Source organism: Macrosteles quadrilineatus, unplaced genomic scaffold, assembly GCF_028750875.1.
Source record: "Macrosteles quadrilineatus isolate MER2022 unplaced genomic scaffold, UCM_ALF_1.0 Scaffold_7__1_contigs__length_78375512, whole genome shotgun sequence".
Classification (NCBI taxonomy): Eukaryota; Metazoa; Arthropoda; class Insecta; order Hemiptera; family Cicadellidae; genus Macrosteles; species Macrosteles quadrilineatus.
Genome location: NW_026542600.1, coordinates 25,925,498 through 25,945,526, shown reverse-complemented (window position 1 = coordinate 25,945,526; position 20,029 = coordinate 25,925,498). Strand labels below are relative to the sequence as shown.

General features: G+C 34.3%; 1 protein-coding gene across 1 annotated transcript in view; it reads right to left on the bottom strand.

The window, feature by feature from the left end:
- Positions 1-4,459: 4,459 nt before the first annotated feature.
- Positions 4,460-20,029, bottom strand: part of LOC128998261 (plexin-A2) — a 207,156-nt gene continuing 191,586 nt past the window's right edge. The window contains exons 21-27 of the mRNA XM_054424314.1: positions 19,497-19,600; positions 18,331-18,519; positions 13,305-13,409; positions 12,677-12,846; positions 11,069-11,211; positions 7,935-8,080; positions 4,460-7,615 (exon numbers count right to left, since the gene is read on the bottom strand). Of these exons, the coding sequence (XP_054280289.1) occupies positions 7,445-7,615; positions 7,935-8,080; positions 11,069-11,211; positions 12,677-12,846; positions 13,305-13,409; positions 18,331-18,519; positions 19,497-19,600 (1,028 nt within the window). The 3' untranslated portion in view covers positions 4,460-7,444. The remainder of the gene's footprint in view (positions 7,616-7,934; positions 8,081-11,068; positions 11,212-12,676; positions 12,847-13,304; positions 13,410-18,330; positions 18,520-19,496; positions 19,601-20,029) is intronic.

The following is a 20,029-nucleotide window of genomic DNA, read 5'->3' as shown; positions in this document are numbered from 1 at the left end:
AGTCAGTCAGTCCAACCAACCAAATCAAATCCAACACAGTTCCTCGTCCAACGCAAATGTGTCATCACCAAGGTAGCCAACAAAACTCAGTTCAAAAAAAGTTTTAGATACATTTGAAGAATACTATATAGCAATATTTGTAACCGTTAATTTTATTTACTTATGAAAAACTGACATGAATTTTGATTGATACTGAATAGACAATGACCATGTAAAATCATGTATCCTCTCGTGTTTCGTGTTCGGTAAACATAGAGTGTGCTGATGTCAATCTAAACTAGCCTCCAATGCCGGTATTTGTATTATTTAGGTTGTGTTTAAAAAGGAGAGTGGGAATGAGCGACGTGAAGCTGGTCCACCCATTCCCGCACACATTTTTAAAATGTGTACAAAAAAGTGTGCTCTTTTAATAATTATGATATAATCAATTGTATTTGGGAGGGCCAGAATCATGGCTGGCCCGCCCATTTCAGCTACTGAACTATAAACCATACCAAAAAACTGTGCTGAAAGTGTGCTCACAGGAATCATTAATCAAACAATTGTGCCACCCCCGTTGCTAAACAAATAACCCCTAACTGGTAAGGGTAATCAAATGACCCAGCCCGCCCATTTCAGCTACAGATCTATAAACCATGCCAAAAAACTGTGCTGAAAGTGTGCTCAAAGGAATCATTAAGAAAAAAAGTGTGCCGCCCCGTCACTAAACAAATAACCCCTACTTGGTAAGGGCAATAAAATGACCCAGGCCACCCATTTCAGCTACAGATATATAAATTGCGAGTCCCATGCCTCACTTTAAATTTATGTTTCCTAAAATGTTACACTCGCTTAGCTTAGTAGTTAGAGCGGGCCGTGACCATAATAGAGTGTGTTATTTATATAAATTGTCTAAGATCACAAACAACATTATATACATTACAAAATCTAGCTTTTAAAAGTAGGGGGAGTCCTATAATAAAGCTGTTAACTTTAATTAATCATTAAATAGGTAAATAAAAACTATTTAAAAAGATCCGTCAGGCTGGAAACCACCTAAAGTGTGTATGTAAATTTTATTAAATACAGTATTAAAAAATAGGTAAGTTTCATGATAAATTAAAATATGTTAAACAAAACTCCTTTCGACCAAAAGCTGAAATAAAAAGTTACATAATGCTCCTTTTCGTATGTAAACACTTTTATTTTCTTGAAATTTGAATTAAAAACAAAAATAATATGACATTTAAAGTTGCAGTGGTGCCATGGCTAATCATTCAATCTGAAGCAATTAAATAGTTTACAGGCTGCTGGGGTTGGAATGGTTTATAGATCTGTAGCTGAAATGGGCGGGCTGGGTCATTTTATTACCCTTACCAGTTAGGGGTTGTTTGTTTAGCAATGTGGTGGCACACTTTTTTTTCCTAATGTTTTCTGTGAGCACACTTTCAGCACAGTTTTTTTTTTGTATGGTTTATAGTTCAGTAGCTGAAATACAATTGATTATATCATAATGATTAGAAGAGCACACTTTTTTAATAGCCGTTATAAAGAGCACACTTTTAGCACACTTTTTTGTATACAATTAAAAAAAGTGTGCTGGAATGGGCGGGCCAGCTTCACGTCACTGTGGAAATGGCCTATCCCGGCAATGTTAAATTGGCCATCTTTAGGTACACTTTTCTTCAAAAGTTGTAAAGCTATGACTTTCAAAATCGTTGGCTATAATTATCAACACTTTATGTATAAACAGACCCAATTTCAGAATTTTCAATTAAGTATTTTTTTTTACCAGTAAACAATTTTTTTGTAAGACACAAAAAAGTTTACAAATTTTACAAGACATAAATGTATTCTTCAAACTAGCAAAGTGACAGTAATAAAAATGGGTCTAAATGTTACTTATAACAAAACAATTATGTATACAAAATTTAAAGTCTCTAGGTCACTTAGTTCCAAAGATAATTATGTGTAACTTTTTTTATAAAAAAAGTTGAACTTTCGGAAAACACGGTGAAAACACCATAATTTTAAAGGGAATTAAAAAGGAGAACAACAATCAGCAAAAACCAAGTTTGTGTAAATAAAAAAAATATCGGTCTGGCTCCCCTTTTAAACTCCCTGTATAATCATCATCTGCATCATGAAATCAAAAAACTAGAGCTAAAATTTAAAATATATATAGTATGATGGTTAAATAATGTAAAAGATTGCAATTGGAAAAAAAATTATATAATGTTATATTCACATTAAATTTGTTAATATGTATTTAGCTATGTGAAAAAAATCGTCAATATAAGCCCAAGCACTATGTGAAAGGAAATATGTGTTGATATATCGCATTGCGTAAATAACAATAATTTTTTTATTTTTACAAGCCAGGGGGTTAAATTCTGGCTGCAAACTTTTGAGCTGCACAAGTTCAATAAATTAAAGGTGGGACTAACCGTATATTTTCACGGTTGTGAATTTAATCAGAACACACCAAATTAATTATAATACCTAGAGTGTACGGGCCTGAATTTAACCCCCAGACTTTTACCCCTTCATATTTCAGCTCAAAATGTACGACCCGGAGTATTAGTTTTATTATCTGCACAGGGGGTAAAAATCCCAAGGTAAAAATCTGGGGTAAAATTCCGGGGGTAAAAATCCGGGCCGTACATATACAGGTTGTGTAAACGCTAGTTATATGGACAGGAGGTAAAATTGCGGTTTTATTGCTATTCTAATTTATCACGCCCTGTCTAGTTCCATTAGACTCTTAAATCCGCAGGGGTAAAATCTAAAATCCCGCCAGTGAACAAACTTTAGAGCACTCAGATTACTACGTCATAGTAAAGTCAGCTTTGCCCAAGGGGCAAAATTCCATGGGGATAAAATTCCGGCTACCCCACCTACTTTACACTTTACTACACTTACACTATAGTAACAGTAATGAGGCAATCATAAGCCACTCATCGTCCACAGGGAAGCGACTTGCGGCTTTACAAAAATTTTAATGCAACCTAATGGAAAAGACCAAACACCGTCTTCGAGGCAATCTTGAAGGGTGCCGTATTTCCCCCAGACGTGGGTGAGGCGGACAGTGGGGCCAGCGGACAAAACTGGGGAATTATCGCGTTTTGCCTCCATGTGCCCAGTTATCTTTCAACCACACCTAAACTACCAAAGCAATTTAGCTCTGATTTTGTAGGTTGATAGCTAAGAGGCTATGTTTGATCTATAATAGCTAATAAACCAATTACAGTAACAATTTGAAACAAAATAGTTATTTGTGTAACTAGTGAGCAAGGTGGAACTTTGCTGCACACGAGATAAATGTTTACGCACGAGCCTGCGGCTGGTGTGACTTGTGCAAGGGGGAGATAAAATAAGCTGCTTGAGAAGCACTCCAAGCAGTCAGTTGTCTGTCAGCCGATCTTACATAGTAGTATGAGCCCTACAGGGCAGGGAAGCTAACATTAAAATTATACAAAGCAGTCTAAATAATACTGGTGAGTGTGGAGTACCCCATTTATTTGATATATTTAGTAAGAAGGCAATTTATTATTTCTTTCAGTTTTTACTTAGTCTTACTAAGTCAATATTATATTTGATTTTGTCTTTTACCCAAAATTACATGACAAACTTTTCCATAATAAGTTGCCTACCCCAGGTCTCGTTGCTTAGCTGTTTACTTGTCTTAGGTAATTTAATGTTATTGTTTTCCTAGAAGCGGAGCGGAACACCATGTTAATTTCTTTTTGGCTCTCCGCGTTCCTCTCTCCGCTTCTGCGCCTAGGAAAACCCAGCTTAATCTTGAGATAGCTCTGGGATGTCGATGTAACAAAAGGTTAACTAATATAAAAAAATTAATAAAATAAAAAAACAAACAACTTCATTTTGTAATGTAAAAAATATTTATTGGTTTTATCGTTTTATGTAGTGAACAACTGAACAAGCACAATAATTAAAGTCTTATAGATTTTTAACTGCCATCAAGGACCAGTCCATATCCCTGAGTACACTCACACTTGAAGTGGATAAGAAACAATCCCTCCTTTCAAACTCACTTGGTTTTAAAAGTTAGTTTTTTTTTTAATTAAGTTCACCAAATTTGTTTATTAAAACAAGCTTAGGATAAATCTAGTAAGCTTTAGGCCACAAGAAATTTGTTTACCATTGTGTAATCCATCCAGTTAATAATTATTAGCCCATTCTTTTTATGTGGTGATAGGCGACGGAAGTCTTTTGCTGGACTTTAAAGTGGAGCAAGACTTAATGTTTGACCATGTTTGATCAAAAGTTTTTTCCGATTAAGTAGATACTATCAAATAGTCAGAAAAAATTATCCAACAATTTTTAATTTGTATGCATGCTCATTTCTATGTGTTGGTGAAAATAAAGTTAACTATTCATATTCATTCATTATTGAGTATATAAAGTATGACACGACACACACTAAAAATAGACACAAATTATTGGTTTGGCAAGAAACATTTATTAAGAAACAAGTATAGCAGTAAAAAGACCAAACATGACATTTCTTGTTTGAAAATATTTCAGTCAATTTATTTCATCATGGAATGTTCTAATTTAAATATCAAATACATTTTATATTTGTTCTTAAGCTACAATGTACTGAATTCTGTTATGCATTTAGGACACCAAACAAAATTACAAAGTCAAAATAAAATACTGTTTAAGATTTATTCAAGTACAAGAAAAGCCTCCGTTTGTAGTTTATTCGGGAAGGTTTCCAGCAAAAACTAAAAATTGTAGATTCAAAATACATAAAAAAATTTTAATAATTTTTAAATTGTGGTTTTAAAAAATACATAAAATATTTTACAAATAATTAAAGAGACTAATTATGTTTAATACAACAAACCATTAAATGGAACTGGTTGAAGATAATTCATTGTAAATTACATATTTAAAAAGCCCTACATTAAGTTGGAGAAGGTTAAATAAGAAAACAAAGCTGCATGAAAAATTGCTTTCTTTTAGTGACAAAACACTGAGCATATCCATACAGTCAAATGATAAAGTTATATTAGTGGTGTTGTGGACCAGCGATGCATATAAATTATTATACATTCCATTCAATACATCCAACATTTTAAGCAAAATTATATTATTTACAGTGCATTCGTCAAATTTGACATTTTTATTATAATCTTATTATCGATAATAAAATGACACAGTGACTCTTGCCTAACATTGCTCGTCTTTCGAATTGTTCATATATATACATGTATACATATAAATACACAAGCATGATTATTGTATATATATACATGTATGTATATAGATATATAAAACATATAGAATATTATTATTTTACAGGATTGAGTTTGGTTTGATCGAACATAAAACGTTTATCGGAATGGAAGGGGGAGCGTTGGTTTGGTCCTCGGTAAAGTGCCACACCGATACGTTACATCGATTATCCGACACATAGACCACATCGATACATCAACGGGAGCTTCATCTTGACAATTTGGTGCAACATGGAAGACATTAAAATCAGACATTCACAAATCATATAAACGACTCTATTAAATCAGAAACAGTGGTCAGATGAGTTGCAGAAAGTGATGTGTTTGACTATGTCCAGAGGGTAAGGCCGGACCACACACATACCCGTATTGCTATTCACATTTAGTTATTATATAACATTCATTCGTTTACGTTAAGAAAAGTCACGTCTTACAAGATGTTACATTACATTCTTAAGATCTACTTTACATATCGGTTAGAGGCATTGCGATTCATACAAAAGGCGTGGGGAAAGCCTCTTCCCGCAAATGCTTAAAAATGCTTTAGGGTGCCACTTGGAATAACCTAATATTAAAATAACGCTAAAACGAATAAACACCTATAAACAAAATAGTTTCGTTGATTTTCTTTCCTGTACACAGATTTGTTAAGAAGTTTTTAATGAAATAGAAAACGATTTAGATTCAGGCTACCGACCCTTCCTAGGTATAACAATTATTATCAACGCGAGGAGACGTACAACTTACGTAATAACTGTTTACTTGGAATGCTACAGTTTTTGAGGAATGTAACAACTACCGGACCACGTTACAGATAAAACACAATTAAAACAGCATTTGTGCACAGATAGTCTGACATTCAAACAACTAAACATACATATCCCTGAGACGATGTTCATTAATTGCTTCGAATCTGATAAATCACTTACTACTTATGGAAGTGAGTAAGTCCTCGACACTAATCTATCTAACATGGCCCAGGTACATTAATATTTTGCGATAAACGGTGGATGTATCAATTTAAATGTTTTTGGACAACAGGCAAGATGAAGGCTTATTTTAAGTAGGGGTTTTCAAATTTATTCGCTTCACTGGACATAGTTTGTTCGATAATAAAATCTTACACAAAAGGTTTATAAATTATTTTTTTACAATGATAATATAATAAAAAATTATCATTCAAAAGCTCGTTTGTGTTTATAAAAAAAATCTTAAAACTAGTTAATTAAGTACAGTATTTACAGAAAGAATACAAATAAAAGGAACTAGGTATATTATAATAAAAGAGCTGTATTGCTTGATTTACAAACTTTATCATATTCTGTTAAAATAAAATCTAGTTTACATATACATTTCGAGAATCAACCTCGTTAAAATATTATTTGAAATTACGTTAATCTATCTCATGCGATTGAGTCGAGACATGCATTTGTAAAGACTTTACAAAAACTAATATCAGTTGGTAACAAAATACATAATTGATATTAATCTCGAGAAAATATATAATAAAAATATAGCAAAAGCGTAAAACTTATTATAAATTTATTGCTATATTTGTCACCGATAATAAACATATCTTAAGAACTAAAGATAGAGAATTATCTCGAATAGGATAAAATATTATAATAAGTATAAGTGTCGATGCGTAAACTACAGGTCAGTTGACCAAATGGTTTGCTTGGGTGTTGTGGACACGGCACAAATGAGCTTATGAATGAAATGAGATTTCACCGTTTCACAATACATACACAGATAATAACTGCTATTAGATAATTTGTCATTATCTAAAAAAACATAGTTTTACATCGATACAGTGGTTTAAATCGGTACCATTTTGATACGAGGTTGAGAAAGAACGGTTCATGTAAATCGCAAACATCCAAAGTATTAAATTTGATAAACATTTCAAGCTTCAAACAACACCGATGATGATTATTATTATATATATTTTTTCGACAAAGATGACCCAAAACAATTAAGTACAGATAGAAAATATATCGAACTTCCTACAACCACCCAAACACACCACACACTCATCGGATGTCAAGAGACATTTGTTCTTTCCACTAGTTGTTCGTTTGGGACTCACACGACACTTTCAGCGGATTCATTCTACCGAGGCACTTCGGGGGAATATTTCCTGTCATGATACTTCTTCACTCATCATTCGTTTGAGCAATGTAAAAAGAGAAGAGATGGGCTCAAGGGTTCGATTCCATAATGTTGTGAACTTGTTCCAATTTAAATGCCAGTCTTTGCTTTTGAGAAAATTCATCTTCTTCAAGGGTTACACTTAACTGTTCATTGTATTTCATGGCATAACTGTACAATTCTTGGAGTGCACAATTTGTGTTGAACTCTGTTGAGTGAGCCTGCAAAAAATATTAAATTAATATAGCACAATACAGTATACAAACAAAAATAGTATCTAAACAATATTTGAGACTTCTGTATTATTTTCGCAGAATAGAATGTTAAGTTTAAGGAGCAAACGCTATACAGTAGACTACTATCTAATAGATAACTATCTAATCTTCGGCTATCCAACCTTCATTGCAGACGATTTATCTAGAAAGACCAAACATAGTCCAAACACTGATCTAAGATTGCTTTCTTTATATTTGTTACAAATATTGATTTGACTGAGAAAAGATGGATTGCAGAAACCCTTGAGTGACATGTGAGACTCACCCTTGACTCCTCAGCCAGCATGGCTCCCATATCTTGGTCTGAGATGGCCGGCATCATCTTGATATCCGAGTAGTAACGCTCCACCCACTCCTTGTACACTGGGATATCCTTGGCGTACAACAACTTGGAACTGGGAGAATCCTTGCCTGTGAACACCAAGATTGGGACATTTAAAACATTGAATAATCAGCGAAGCAATCAAGGGTCTGAGGAGCAGAAATCATGGTTTGGATTTCAATATTTTTTTCCAGTGAGGTAAATATAACATGTACAGCATATAATAACATGTATAATTGAAAGTGTAATTACATAGCTACCCAGTGAGGTAAATATAAAAAGTAAATACATGTGTACTGACAAAACAAAACATATTGAAAGTGTAATTACATAGCTAGTTATATCAACATTCATGCTGCCAGGGCCGCAGCTACACATATTTCTAGGGGGGGGGGGGGTTGGGCAAGTCCTCAATTTGCCGCCCTTCCACCATGCAACTGTGCATTTTTTCTAATTGCCAATGGTATTCTACTGTCAGTCTTAACACGAGGCACACACTTTTTATTTAAGAAAATGGCCCAAAGGTTCAATGATAATTTCATATTAGGTTATTAAAAATTTATTAATTAAAAAAATTGGTGTATTATTATGTAATTCTTAAACCTGTAAGTACAATTTGTATAAGACCAAATAAAATAAATTCTTTAATATTTGGTTATTAAATTACCGTGAACATACAGCCATAGATTAGGCCATTAATATACAGGGTGAATTTTAAATGAGTTCCCCCCCTACTTTTTTCTACATTTCTTAAGATATCAACTTCGGACCACGTCAGATCATTGTAGTGTAGTAAGTACTTCGTTTTGACTGGATAAACATTTTTGGCCGCCATCTTGGATCCGCCATATTGGATACAAAATTTTTTTTTCAAATGTAAAGGTAGGGTTGTGACCCATTGTTTCAAACTAGAATTTTACGCTGATTACACTGCCGCAACTAGTTTTAAAAAATCTTGATCCGTTCTAAAGTTATGAGGACTTTTTATAACTTTATTTTTAGCCCATTTTAACATTGTGCATTTACAAACTAAGACCATAATCTCAAAATAGTGCTAGATAAAGATAAATATACACCACCATTCATTGTCGACCTATTATCACTTGGTTATGACGGATTAATTTTTTTCGGCCGCCATCTTGGATCTGCCATTTTGAGATGTGATAAATTAATTTAAATATGAAGGTGGTGTTGTGACCCATCATTTTGAACTACTTTTTTATGCTCAACTCAGTGCCGCAATCCGTTTTTGTTTCTCAGGCTTTCTTGATGAAATATTAAAATTATCTTACTTAAATTTCCAATATTTCAAAAAACAAATATGAAAATGCAAAACTGATTGCGGCATTAAATTCAGCATAAAAAAGTAGTCTGAAATGATGGGTCACAACACCACCTTCATATATAAATTAATTAATCACATTTCAAAATGGCAGATCCAAGATGGCGGCCAAAAAAATACATCCGTCATAACCAAGTGATAATAGGTCGACAATGAATGGTGGTGTATACTTATCTTTATCTAGCACTATTTTGAGATTATGGTCTTAGTTTGTAAATGCACAATGTTAAAATGGGCTAAACATAAAGTTATAAAAAGTCCTCATAACTTTAGAACAGATCAAGATTTTTTAAAACTAATTGCGGCATTGTAATCAGCGTACAATTCTAGTTTGAAACAATGGGTCACAACCCTACCTTTACATTTGAAAAAAAATTTTGTATCCAATATGGCGGATCCAAGATGGCGGCCAAAAATGTTTATCCAGTCAAAATGAAGTACTTACTACACTACAATGATCTGACGTGGTCCGAAGTTGATATCTTAAGAAATGTAGAAAAAAGTAGGGGGGGAACTCATTTAAAATTCACCCTGTATAAAATTCTTCAATAATTTGATTATATTAGATTTTTACTTGATTTTTAGCAGCAATCGTCTTGATTAGGTCAGAAAATGGAACTTTTGTCACTCTTACACATTTAATTGAGATGATACTTTTGCTGAGCTTTGTCTGCTAGCAGTACACTATCGCCGAATATAGGAGAGCACGATAGTGTACCCAGTCTGCTCGTGTGCGGTCGGGATAATTCGCCTCGCCATGATTCGTGCTCCCATCCCTGAACCTCACCACCGTGTTCATATAAATATTTCCTTAAAAGCCCTTTACATTGTATTGGCTAGACCACTTAAGTACTAAACAAAATAACAAGTTTTGTATTATAAGGTTAAAAAAAATTACAAAGCAACCTAAATTTTGCCGCCCCCCAAAACTTGCCGCCCAGGGCAAACGACCCCCACTGCCCCCCTAACTGCGGTGAGTTTCCAGCTCAAAGGATGATCACAATGTTTGGATACGCCTATGTGCGAGTTGTCCTGATGTCTGGTTGTAATGTAATATCTTTGAACCTTTATTTTTGACATGGTTTTGTTTAATATTTGATGTTACAGTATTTAGTTTTCCATTGAGGCCTACATTTCTATAGAGAAACTAACAGTTTTAGTCTTTAAAATTGACAAAAAAGTGTTATGTTGTATTATTAGTAGGCCCTCCTGTTGTTTCTTTGTTTTGTCAAACTAATGCTTTGAACTATAATACAAGTATGACATGTTTAGTACTTAAATAAAAACATTGGGAAATTAATTAGCTGAAAATTTGATGAACAGATTGAAAACTTGAGTTACATTGAAATACTGAGGTAAAATGAAAAAGTACAGTACATGATGTTGATTATTAACAGTTTTAAACTCCACTGAATATTTGAAATATGTTTATGACAATTCACCTACTTATATCAATAGTTTGTGATACTGATTTAAAATGATAAATAAATAATTAGCAAAGCAGGGAGCTTAATTATTCAAGAATGGTTCTTTGTAATTTAGTTTATAGTTAGTTCACAGCAAATACATAATTTATAATTGTTTAGTTGTTTATTGAGTAGTAAATAATCTTAATGTAACCTTGTCCATCATGAAAGCAGACTGTGAGTAAAATACAAATCTTGAATCCTATCACAATGAACCAAAAATATTAGAATATAACACAATTTTTCCAACCAACTAAGATGGTATTTACCTAGCCTGTGATCAGAAGTAGAGCAGGAGTCCATGAATGTCTGGGCCACTACGGAAAGACAAGAGTCTACGATGTTCGACTTGTGTATGTCAAACACAAAGTTGGGGTTCTTTATAAGATTCACCCAAAACCGCAATGGTAAGCTGCAACAAACAAAATACAACTTGTTTTCCTTAAGAAAAAGAAAACCGACTAAAATAGCGTAATTTATTCTAAATTATACTGCTCTGCCAAAATTGTATGTAATAAAACGTCTCAAATCCAGGTCAAAGTAATTATAAAGCTTTGCTTGTTACAGTACACCTGTGCAACTGGAGCTTTGACCTAATAATGATGAATCTAAAACCTAACCTAAAATCGTCACACAAGTTCATAATTTAATTACACGTTGTGATTGTACATACAAACTCTCTGGATACTGTGAATTTGTTCTATTGTTTGACAGAATAATAGAACATACAGTAACATAAGAGTATACAATCCCTATTTTTTCTATGTTTGGCCTTTGTGCTCGGCTTCTATTTAAGACTGGTGTCGCGGAGTGTTAGGTTTGTTCTAATTTAACTAAATATATGAACGTGAAAAAGAAGTCTTATTTTTGACAATTCAAGTATTTCAGTTTTTGTTAGCACAATCTTGTGGCTATTAGTTTAACTTGTCTAAACTAACATTATTTTCTTTTTATCATCACAACATATGGTTTTAATAACATGTGTTAAAAACTGTCTTTTTGGAAATGTTATGGCTTGGCCACAGGAGACTTTATAACAAATAAGAAATTATTTTTTAAAATGACATCTTTTGTTACATTCAAACATTTTTGACGACAGTGAAACTTAGATAATTTCAAACACAGATGAGACCAGTGTAAAATTCAAACAATATAGGTCTAGAACAAATTTGGATTAGAAAAGATTGTTATTAAAAGTTAAGATAATTTAAAAGATACCCTTTAGATTGCACAACTGTGCTCTAAACTTGTGTAAGTAAATTTAAGGGTTTATTACATCTCTGCTATTTTTCAGATAGAGTCCAAGATTTGTACATTGGTTTGACTTTGATGAAAATATTGTTGCTTGATTTTACAAGTGTCAACGGTGTCTAAACTTACACGATAAACTCAAAGGTAAAAATAATAGAAGTACTCAGAGATGTGTAGGGGTTCAGAGTCAGAACAACAACTGATGGAGAGTAGTGCACAAAACAAGGGTTGGCATGTAGAGTGGGCTAGCAGGCGACCGACCAATTACAAAACAGTTTTGCCAGTAATGGAATGGCAAAGGAGAAGTTGAGGAAAGAATGGCCTTGACTGAATTATGTAGTGTGCAGTAATAGGCCATATTGCAACATCCTGCGGTGTTTCGATGCCATTTAATCATCGCATTGATCTTGTAAAACCCCAGTTGCCATTCACCAATGGTAAAACAATTTGAATCATCCAAAACTATTTTCAAAATTCCAACGGTATTTTGACATTGATTATATATATAACAGTCCTAGAGACCGGGAGAAAAATTAGAATTAAAGAAGTTTTTAAAATTAGGGAAGTTTGAATCAAGCATGTTCCACTGTATTTATTATTATTATACAACTGTTGTCATCAAATACCTGTTGCTTTTCCAGGTGTGGACGACCTCCGGATCAGTGATGCTGTGCTGAAGAGCTTGGTCGTCCAGGAAGTCAAACATGTACTTGATGGCTAGCGGCAGAGCACTGCCTCTATGAGCTGTGCTGAAGATTGTCTCAAACAGGTCATCCACAAACTTTTGTAAAGTTCCCTACACAAACGTTACAATGTGTGTGAGACTCTACTAATCAATGTTGACTTTCTCCAGGTATTCATACACTGATGGGCAATAAGAAGGGAAGTGCTTTATTTTAAACAATTGCTTGCATTAAAAAAACATATTTGACACACAAAACAATAGTGTGTACATCCGCTTGCTTGGTTTAAGGTTTTACATGTCACTCTACTGCAAAAATAAACAAATAACACAATTTTAAAATTCTTAAGCACTTTCTTTCAGTTAATACAGAGAAACACATACTATATAAATTTATAAAATCTATAAAATGTTAAGACAGTTTCATTCTAATGAAGATTGCTCAGGTTAAACCTATGAAACTATAACAAGTATAGTTGTGGTAAAGTTATCTTATTTTTGTATTTATAAAGGGCTAATGGAAAAGAGTAGAGGAAACATGGATAATACAACTTGGTGGTCATTGTGTTTACCTTGGTGGCGAGTAACCTAGTGAGATAAATCTCAGACACCATCTTGTTTCCTCGCTCTCCCTCCTTCTGTGCATCCGTATCGTGGTGTTTTACAAGGTGCCACACCTGAAAATATCAAATGGTTTAGTATTTGAGGTATTTAGTAATGTTTCCTGAAATGGACTCTCCTTTAAAAATACTTCAAGAATAAAATATTGGAGTTTATACATTTTCGTGTCTGCTTCAAAGCCTATCACATGTTCAAGCAACAAATTTATGGAAAATTCCCATGGGGTTTGGTGCTTCTTGTTTTATATCTCCTGCGGTCGTGTAGATATCATCGTCTCCCAAGGTCAAAGAAACTTGATCATCATTATTCCTCGAGCCAGACGAAATCCTGAATATTTCCAGCGGTTTGTTAGACATCATCGCCTCCCGCAGTCACGGAAACGTCATCATAGCCTTCCACAATCGCAGCAAAATCCTAGACATCTCCCGCAATCATGTAGATATCACCATCGTCTTCCACGATTACGAAATCGTTATTGATGTCATCTGTGTTCGCGGCAAAAGCGTGAATATATTGACACCGCGAACTTCCTAAACTATTTAAAGACATAGTCATATATTTAAGGATAAATCCCGTACATTCATGGCCAGCCCAAAATGAAGTACAATTCCCGTTTTTTTCTTTTCGATTTCCGGATTGGTAGAAACCCTGCAAGTGTCAGTTTTCTTGATCGTAATGGGATGCTTTCCAATTGTCGAAGAAGGAATTTAGTCCTTGAAAACTTCTTGGTTACATAATCACTTAATTATCACCCTTGGAGGTTTTAGGTACAAACAAACTAGGCACGTTAAAATGCTAAACATATGCTACTATTAACCAATAAAAAGGGCGGACGGGGTTTTTCAAAGTTTTTTTTTATAAGACCAGGGCCCTGTTTCATAAAAATACTAGTCTAGTATTTACTAGTCCATAGACTAGTAATACTAGTGTATTTTACAAGTCTACGTTTCAAAAACCTACTAGTGTAAAATACTAGTTACTAGTGTAGGGACTAGTATTACTAGTGGTTTTTACTAGTGTAGACAGCAATGTGTTTCATAAAGTTTTACTCTTGTAAATTACACTAGTAAATACTTGCTATTTTCTACCAACATCTCTTCACCCGTATTATTTGAAGTAGACTAGTATTTTTGGAAAGAGAGCTATTTCATTACTCACATCATTAAAAAAAATGAATTATTAAGTTCTTTTTGCAAGTGCGAATTGGCTCACGAATAGATCTGTGAGTGCTAAAATGATAATTATTAGATATAAATTACAATCAATAAATGTGGCGTGGTACAAAATGAGTGAAATTCAATTTTATAATGTATGTACAATCGCCCTATTAGAATAATTATGATCAAGTTATCAATTTCTGTGAATTTTTAGTCTAATTTTACTTGAGTTAAATTTCATGGTTATATCAACTATTTAGCTATCACAGAGAAAAAATTTTTAAGCTTTGATACTTGATAGGAACCAAATTAAAACCGCAAATCGTTTTGAATACAAAGATGTACAAAAATGTATTAATCAGATTATTTTACACCCAATTAAGGCTCTCGGTTTTATTTAAAGACATTTTAATAGGAAATAATAGTAAGGCAATTTTAAAAAGGAGTTGCATTGTATTTTTTGAGGTGCTTATTATTTGCTTCCGTAAATATCTAAAACCCTGTGATGTACTAACAATTTTGTAGACCTATATTTGATTTTTGGGCGTTGAACTTAACTGCTTATCATAAAAACATTACTTTCAATCCATTTTGGTATTCTGAATTTGTTATTCAAAGTAATAAAAAAATAGATGTTGATTAGAGCTGTTATTTTAATGTAAAAACATGTAAAAGTTTAATTAATGCAATAAAAAGTAGAGTGCAACAGAAGCTGCAGAAGAAATAAGGCAAGAAGTCTCCTGTATTATCCGTAAATCTAGACCACCAAAACTCAACCTAACTTTAGCCGAAATCTCCGCTTTAAGAAGAGTTAAAAACGACGAAAGTTTAGTTATTTTACCTGCTGACAAGGGCAATGCAACAGTAGTGATGGATTCAACAAACTACAGGGAAAAAATGTACACCTTATTGAACGACGGCACCTACAGGGTCATAAGGAATCCGACTAGACGAATCAATGAAAATTTGAAAAAACTAGTACAGTCATCTACAATTCCGTCTGAACTGCATAACAAGCTTCTTACTTCGGACCCAACTCCTCCACTACTGTATGGATTACCCAAAATTCACAAGGATGGAATCCCCATGAGACCTATTGTTAGTGCCATTGGAAGTCCTACGCACAATATCGCCAGATACATATCTCGGCTGCTCATGCCTCACATTGGACGGACAGAAACCTACGTCAAAGATTCACGCCATTTTGTGGAAATCATCAAATCAATTAGAATCGAAGAAACGGACTTGTTAGTTAGTTTTGATGTGCAGTCTCTGTTTACGAAAGTGCCGATTCCAGAAACCATTGAACTCATCAATAACATTTTACCAGAAGATTTATCCATCTTGGCCGCAGAATGTTTAAAATCAACTTACTTCCGATTTGACGGCAAGTTCTACGAGCAACTAGACGGCGCTGCAATGGGTTCTCCACTCTCACCAGTTGTTGCAAACTTGTATATGGAGCACTTCGAAACGAAAGCCTTGGAATCCTTCGAACTTAAGCCAAAACTGTTTCTTCGCTATGTCGATGACACTTTCGTCATATGGCCCCATGGCTTCGATTCCCTCCAAAAGTTCTTCTCTCACCTGAATTCCCTACACAAAAATATTCAGTTCACCATGGAAACTGAAACTGAAGATCGCATTCCCTTTTTGGACGTTTTGGTGATCAAGAAAAATGACGGGACACTCAGTCACGCAGTCTACAGAAAGTCTACACACACCGACAGATACCTCAACGCAGCTTCACACCATCATCCCGTCCAGAAAAATGCCGTACTAAACACATTAATCAACAGGGCTTTAGCCATCTCCAGCCAAGATTACATCAAACAGGAAAAATCACACCTGATCAAAACTTTACAACAAAATGGTTACAAAAAGTACAGTATATACAATGCAATAAGGAATCAAGAAAACCGGATCACAACAAACTCGCAGGATAGTAAACCAAAAAATTCTGAAGAGAAACAAAACCGAGCCTTTCTACCGTACGTCAAGGGAACCTCTGACAAAATAGGAAAAGTGTTGGGAAAATACGGCATCAAAACAGTTTTTCGGCCCTTCAACAAAATAAAAGATATTCTTCGTCCAGTTAAAGATAAGATACCCCTACATTCATCAGGAGTATACCACGTTAAATGTAGCTGCGGAAGGTGTTATGTGGGTGAAACAGGAAGATTAGTATCTACCAGAATTAAAGAACATATTCGCCAAACCAAGAACTGCGACGACCGTTCTGCCATAGCCAGCCACTCTACAGAGTTCAAACACTCCATAGACTTCGAAAGCACGAAAATAATCGCTTCATCCAACAACTACTTTGAAAGAAAAGTATTAGAGTCCATAGTAATAAAGAAACACAAATTCAACTTCAACAGGGATCACGGATTAGAAATCAGCCCAGCCTGGACACCAATCATCAGTAAATTATCTTGTAAATGTGACCCAGAAAGTTCTACAGATCGCTAAAATAGCACAGGTATCCATCAACCCCAGAGCAACAACATTCCAGAAAGGCCAGAACCCCCTACAACATTCCAGAACGTTCTACTAGACTCCGCATACCATCACCCCTCACCCCCACCAACTAATAAAATAGGACGACGCTCACGACCTTCTTCAGTTGAATAGTAGTTCGCCCCGAAGATGGATAGCTGCTACGCATCCGAAACGTCGGCCTCTAGTTTAAGTTATTCAACGACGCGGTCAACACCCGAAGACCAAGATTTGACAAAAAGTAGAGTGGCGCAGATTTGGACCAGGGACCGACCACATGACAAGCGAGAACTCTGCCTCTGAGCTAAGCCCTGCCGTAGCGCCTATGCCATGTTTTACTATACTTGAAAACCTACTTCTCTATTGCTTGTAACGGCGTTGCAATTAATTGTTACATCAATAAACGTTTAGGCTTATTATTCATGGTTTGTAGACTCAAAATTAGAATATCGCCAAATGGTTTTAAACCCAAATATTCTTATGCATTCGAATATTTGAAAACATAGGTTAGGGTACTTTGAAAACGTTCCAAACAAAATGTCCTTAGACGATTTAATTACATTCAAAATTTGAGCCTTCTTTTCTTTAATCATAGCAAGCTAAATTTTATACGTCAGAATAAAACAAAAACCATACAAATTGTGTGAATGCGGCAGCAACAGATCAACTTTTTTACCCAACTCTGTTGAGCGCCGCAACTAGGCCTACAACCGGCTACTACAATCACCGTGTTGATTGCAGCGACGCGACGCCGCGCCGCGCCGTCGGCGGGCTCATTGATGAACATAAATAATAGCGTTTTGATAAATAATATGTGATTGTTTTACTTATGTGTCTATATAGTTATTAATTTAAAGAAAACACTGCGTTTCTACAACTATTTACTTTTTGTATCAAATGAAAACAAAATTAAATCCCTTTATGAATGGTTTGAAAACCCGTGATTGAGGTTAGAAATTTGTTTTGAGAATTTACCTTGTAAAGTTGGTCACGTGACTAGTAAAATGCACTAGTATTTACTAGCGGTATAAAAACGTTTATGAAACACAAATTAGTAGGACAGGTAAATACGGGACTAGTATTTACTAGACTAGTAATTACTAGACTAGTATTTTTATGAAACAGGGCCCAGGCAGTCACTATAAGACTAAAATTTCTGAATTTACATGCAAAGTGTAACCACTTATCATCTTGAAATTAGGAGCATTTATAATGGACTGGATTGAAGTGCTGTAAACCAAAACTGTATTATAAAATAAAAATGGTAGACTTATGGTATGAAACACATAACTACAAGCCAGGTGAATGGACTGCTGTTTACCTTGAGGCCTCCGTCGTGGTCGTGGTTGAGAGGAGACGTGGCCCGACTGAGCGGAGGACTGCCTGAGCTGAACTTGCTGAGGTTGAGAGTCTCGTACTTGTGAGACTTGTCCGTCTTGTCCGACAGGATTGAGAGGTTATAGATGGACGACTGTTTGGACACCAAGTTCAAACACGCCCCGTCAGGTACCTGAAACCAGCAAAGTAGTCAAATACGCGTTTCCTAATCTACGTTCCATATAATAACTTTATCAACTGAATCATATCTTAATGAAGTTTGGCGCAATTATCCTTTGAATCAATCATCTTTACAGAGGAGTTCAAAGAATGAATAAACATTTTTATGATGTGGAGATTTAGACGGTTATTTCTTGCAGTTAAACTTTTAAAAATTACTAGAATATAAAAAAAACTAATATTGAAAAATGAGATGTCTGTCACATGAAAAATCACACAAAAAACAATGGATCTAGCTTTTGCTAAAAGCTATTATTAGCCTATCAAGGACTACTGTTAGCCTATTTCCAAGTTGATATGTGCTTTTAAAATTATGACGTGGGGCTTTCAAATTTTAACATCGATTGTTCTCCATGGCAAGTACAATAATTACAATGTCAAAATTTTTCAAATGCATATATTTGATTAAAACAAAACAAATAGACTATTATTTTGTATTACAATTCACTAATTCTGTGGTGATTAATGATATATAATCCTATTTTTTTACAGCAATTCTACCTCATTGCAAAGTATGGGTAAAGCTACTAGTAACAGATAAATACTCAATACTCAGACGTCAAGGCAATTGTTGTACAGTACAATCAGATTGGTATCAACAGTGAGCAAATCATACATAACAATTTTTGACAGTTATTAGGTTTATTTTACATATTTATTAATATTATTATTCTTAAAACGTTTATGTAGGTGCCTGCAAAACTATTTATTAACAAAAATGAAAAATGGCTTATTATCTATCACTACTTTATATATATTATTTTTAATTACAGCTTTTGGACAAATTAATCGTAGTCAGCAGTTTTTAGCCATTTGATAAGTTTTAGGTTCAGTAACAAATATAAATACAGTACTCCTATGGTGCTTTACAGAACATCAGTAGAACTATTTAATCCATAAAGTTTCTTGTTTTATCCACTGTATACATACCCTATAGTGATTGAGAGTATTACGCTTCTTCCATTCTCCTTCAGTCTTGGTTGTGCTGTCCTCATCGTAGAGAATCAGCCTACCAGAAGTACCAGTTCTCCACTCTGAAGAAATAACTTAAGTTCAATTTGTGTAAATTAACACTTTAAAACAGCAGACTAAAATCCATGGAAAATGCAATATGACTATCGCTTTAGAATTGTTAAAAGTTCAGATAGGTTTTTGTAGCTGGTAACAGAAGTAGCCTATCTGAGTGTTCAAGTCAACCAGGTTATGAAGTATAGATTGCCAGACATTTTCTTTTTGTTCAAGCAATATCTTTAAAAAAACTGGCTGAGTCTCAAAACCAGAAACTAAATTTACAACTGATAAGTTATTGTTGATAGTTTTTTTTCTGTTATGGCTGTCTTCCTCAGGCATTTTATAGTCTAAGACCAAGGCTCCGACCATGATAGGTTTTTGTTAACTTATCTTGTATTTTACACAGACAATAGTCTAAAACTGTTGATTTAGTATCATCGAAGTTATCATAC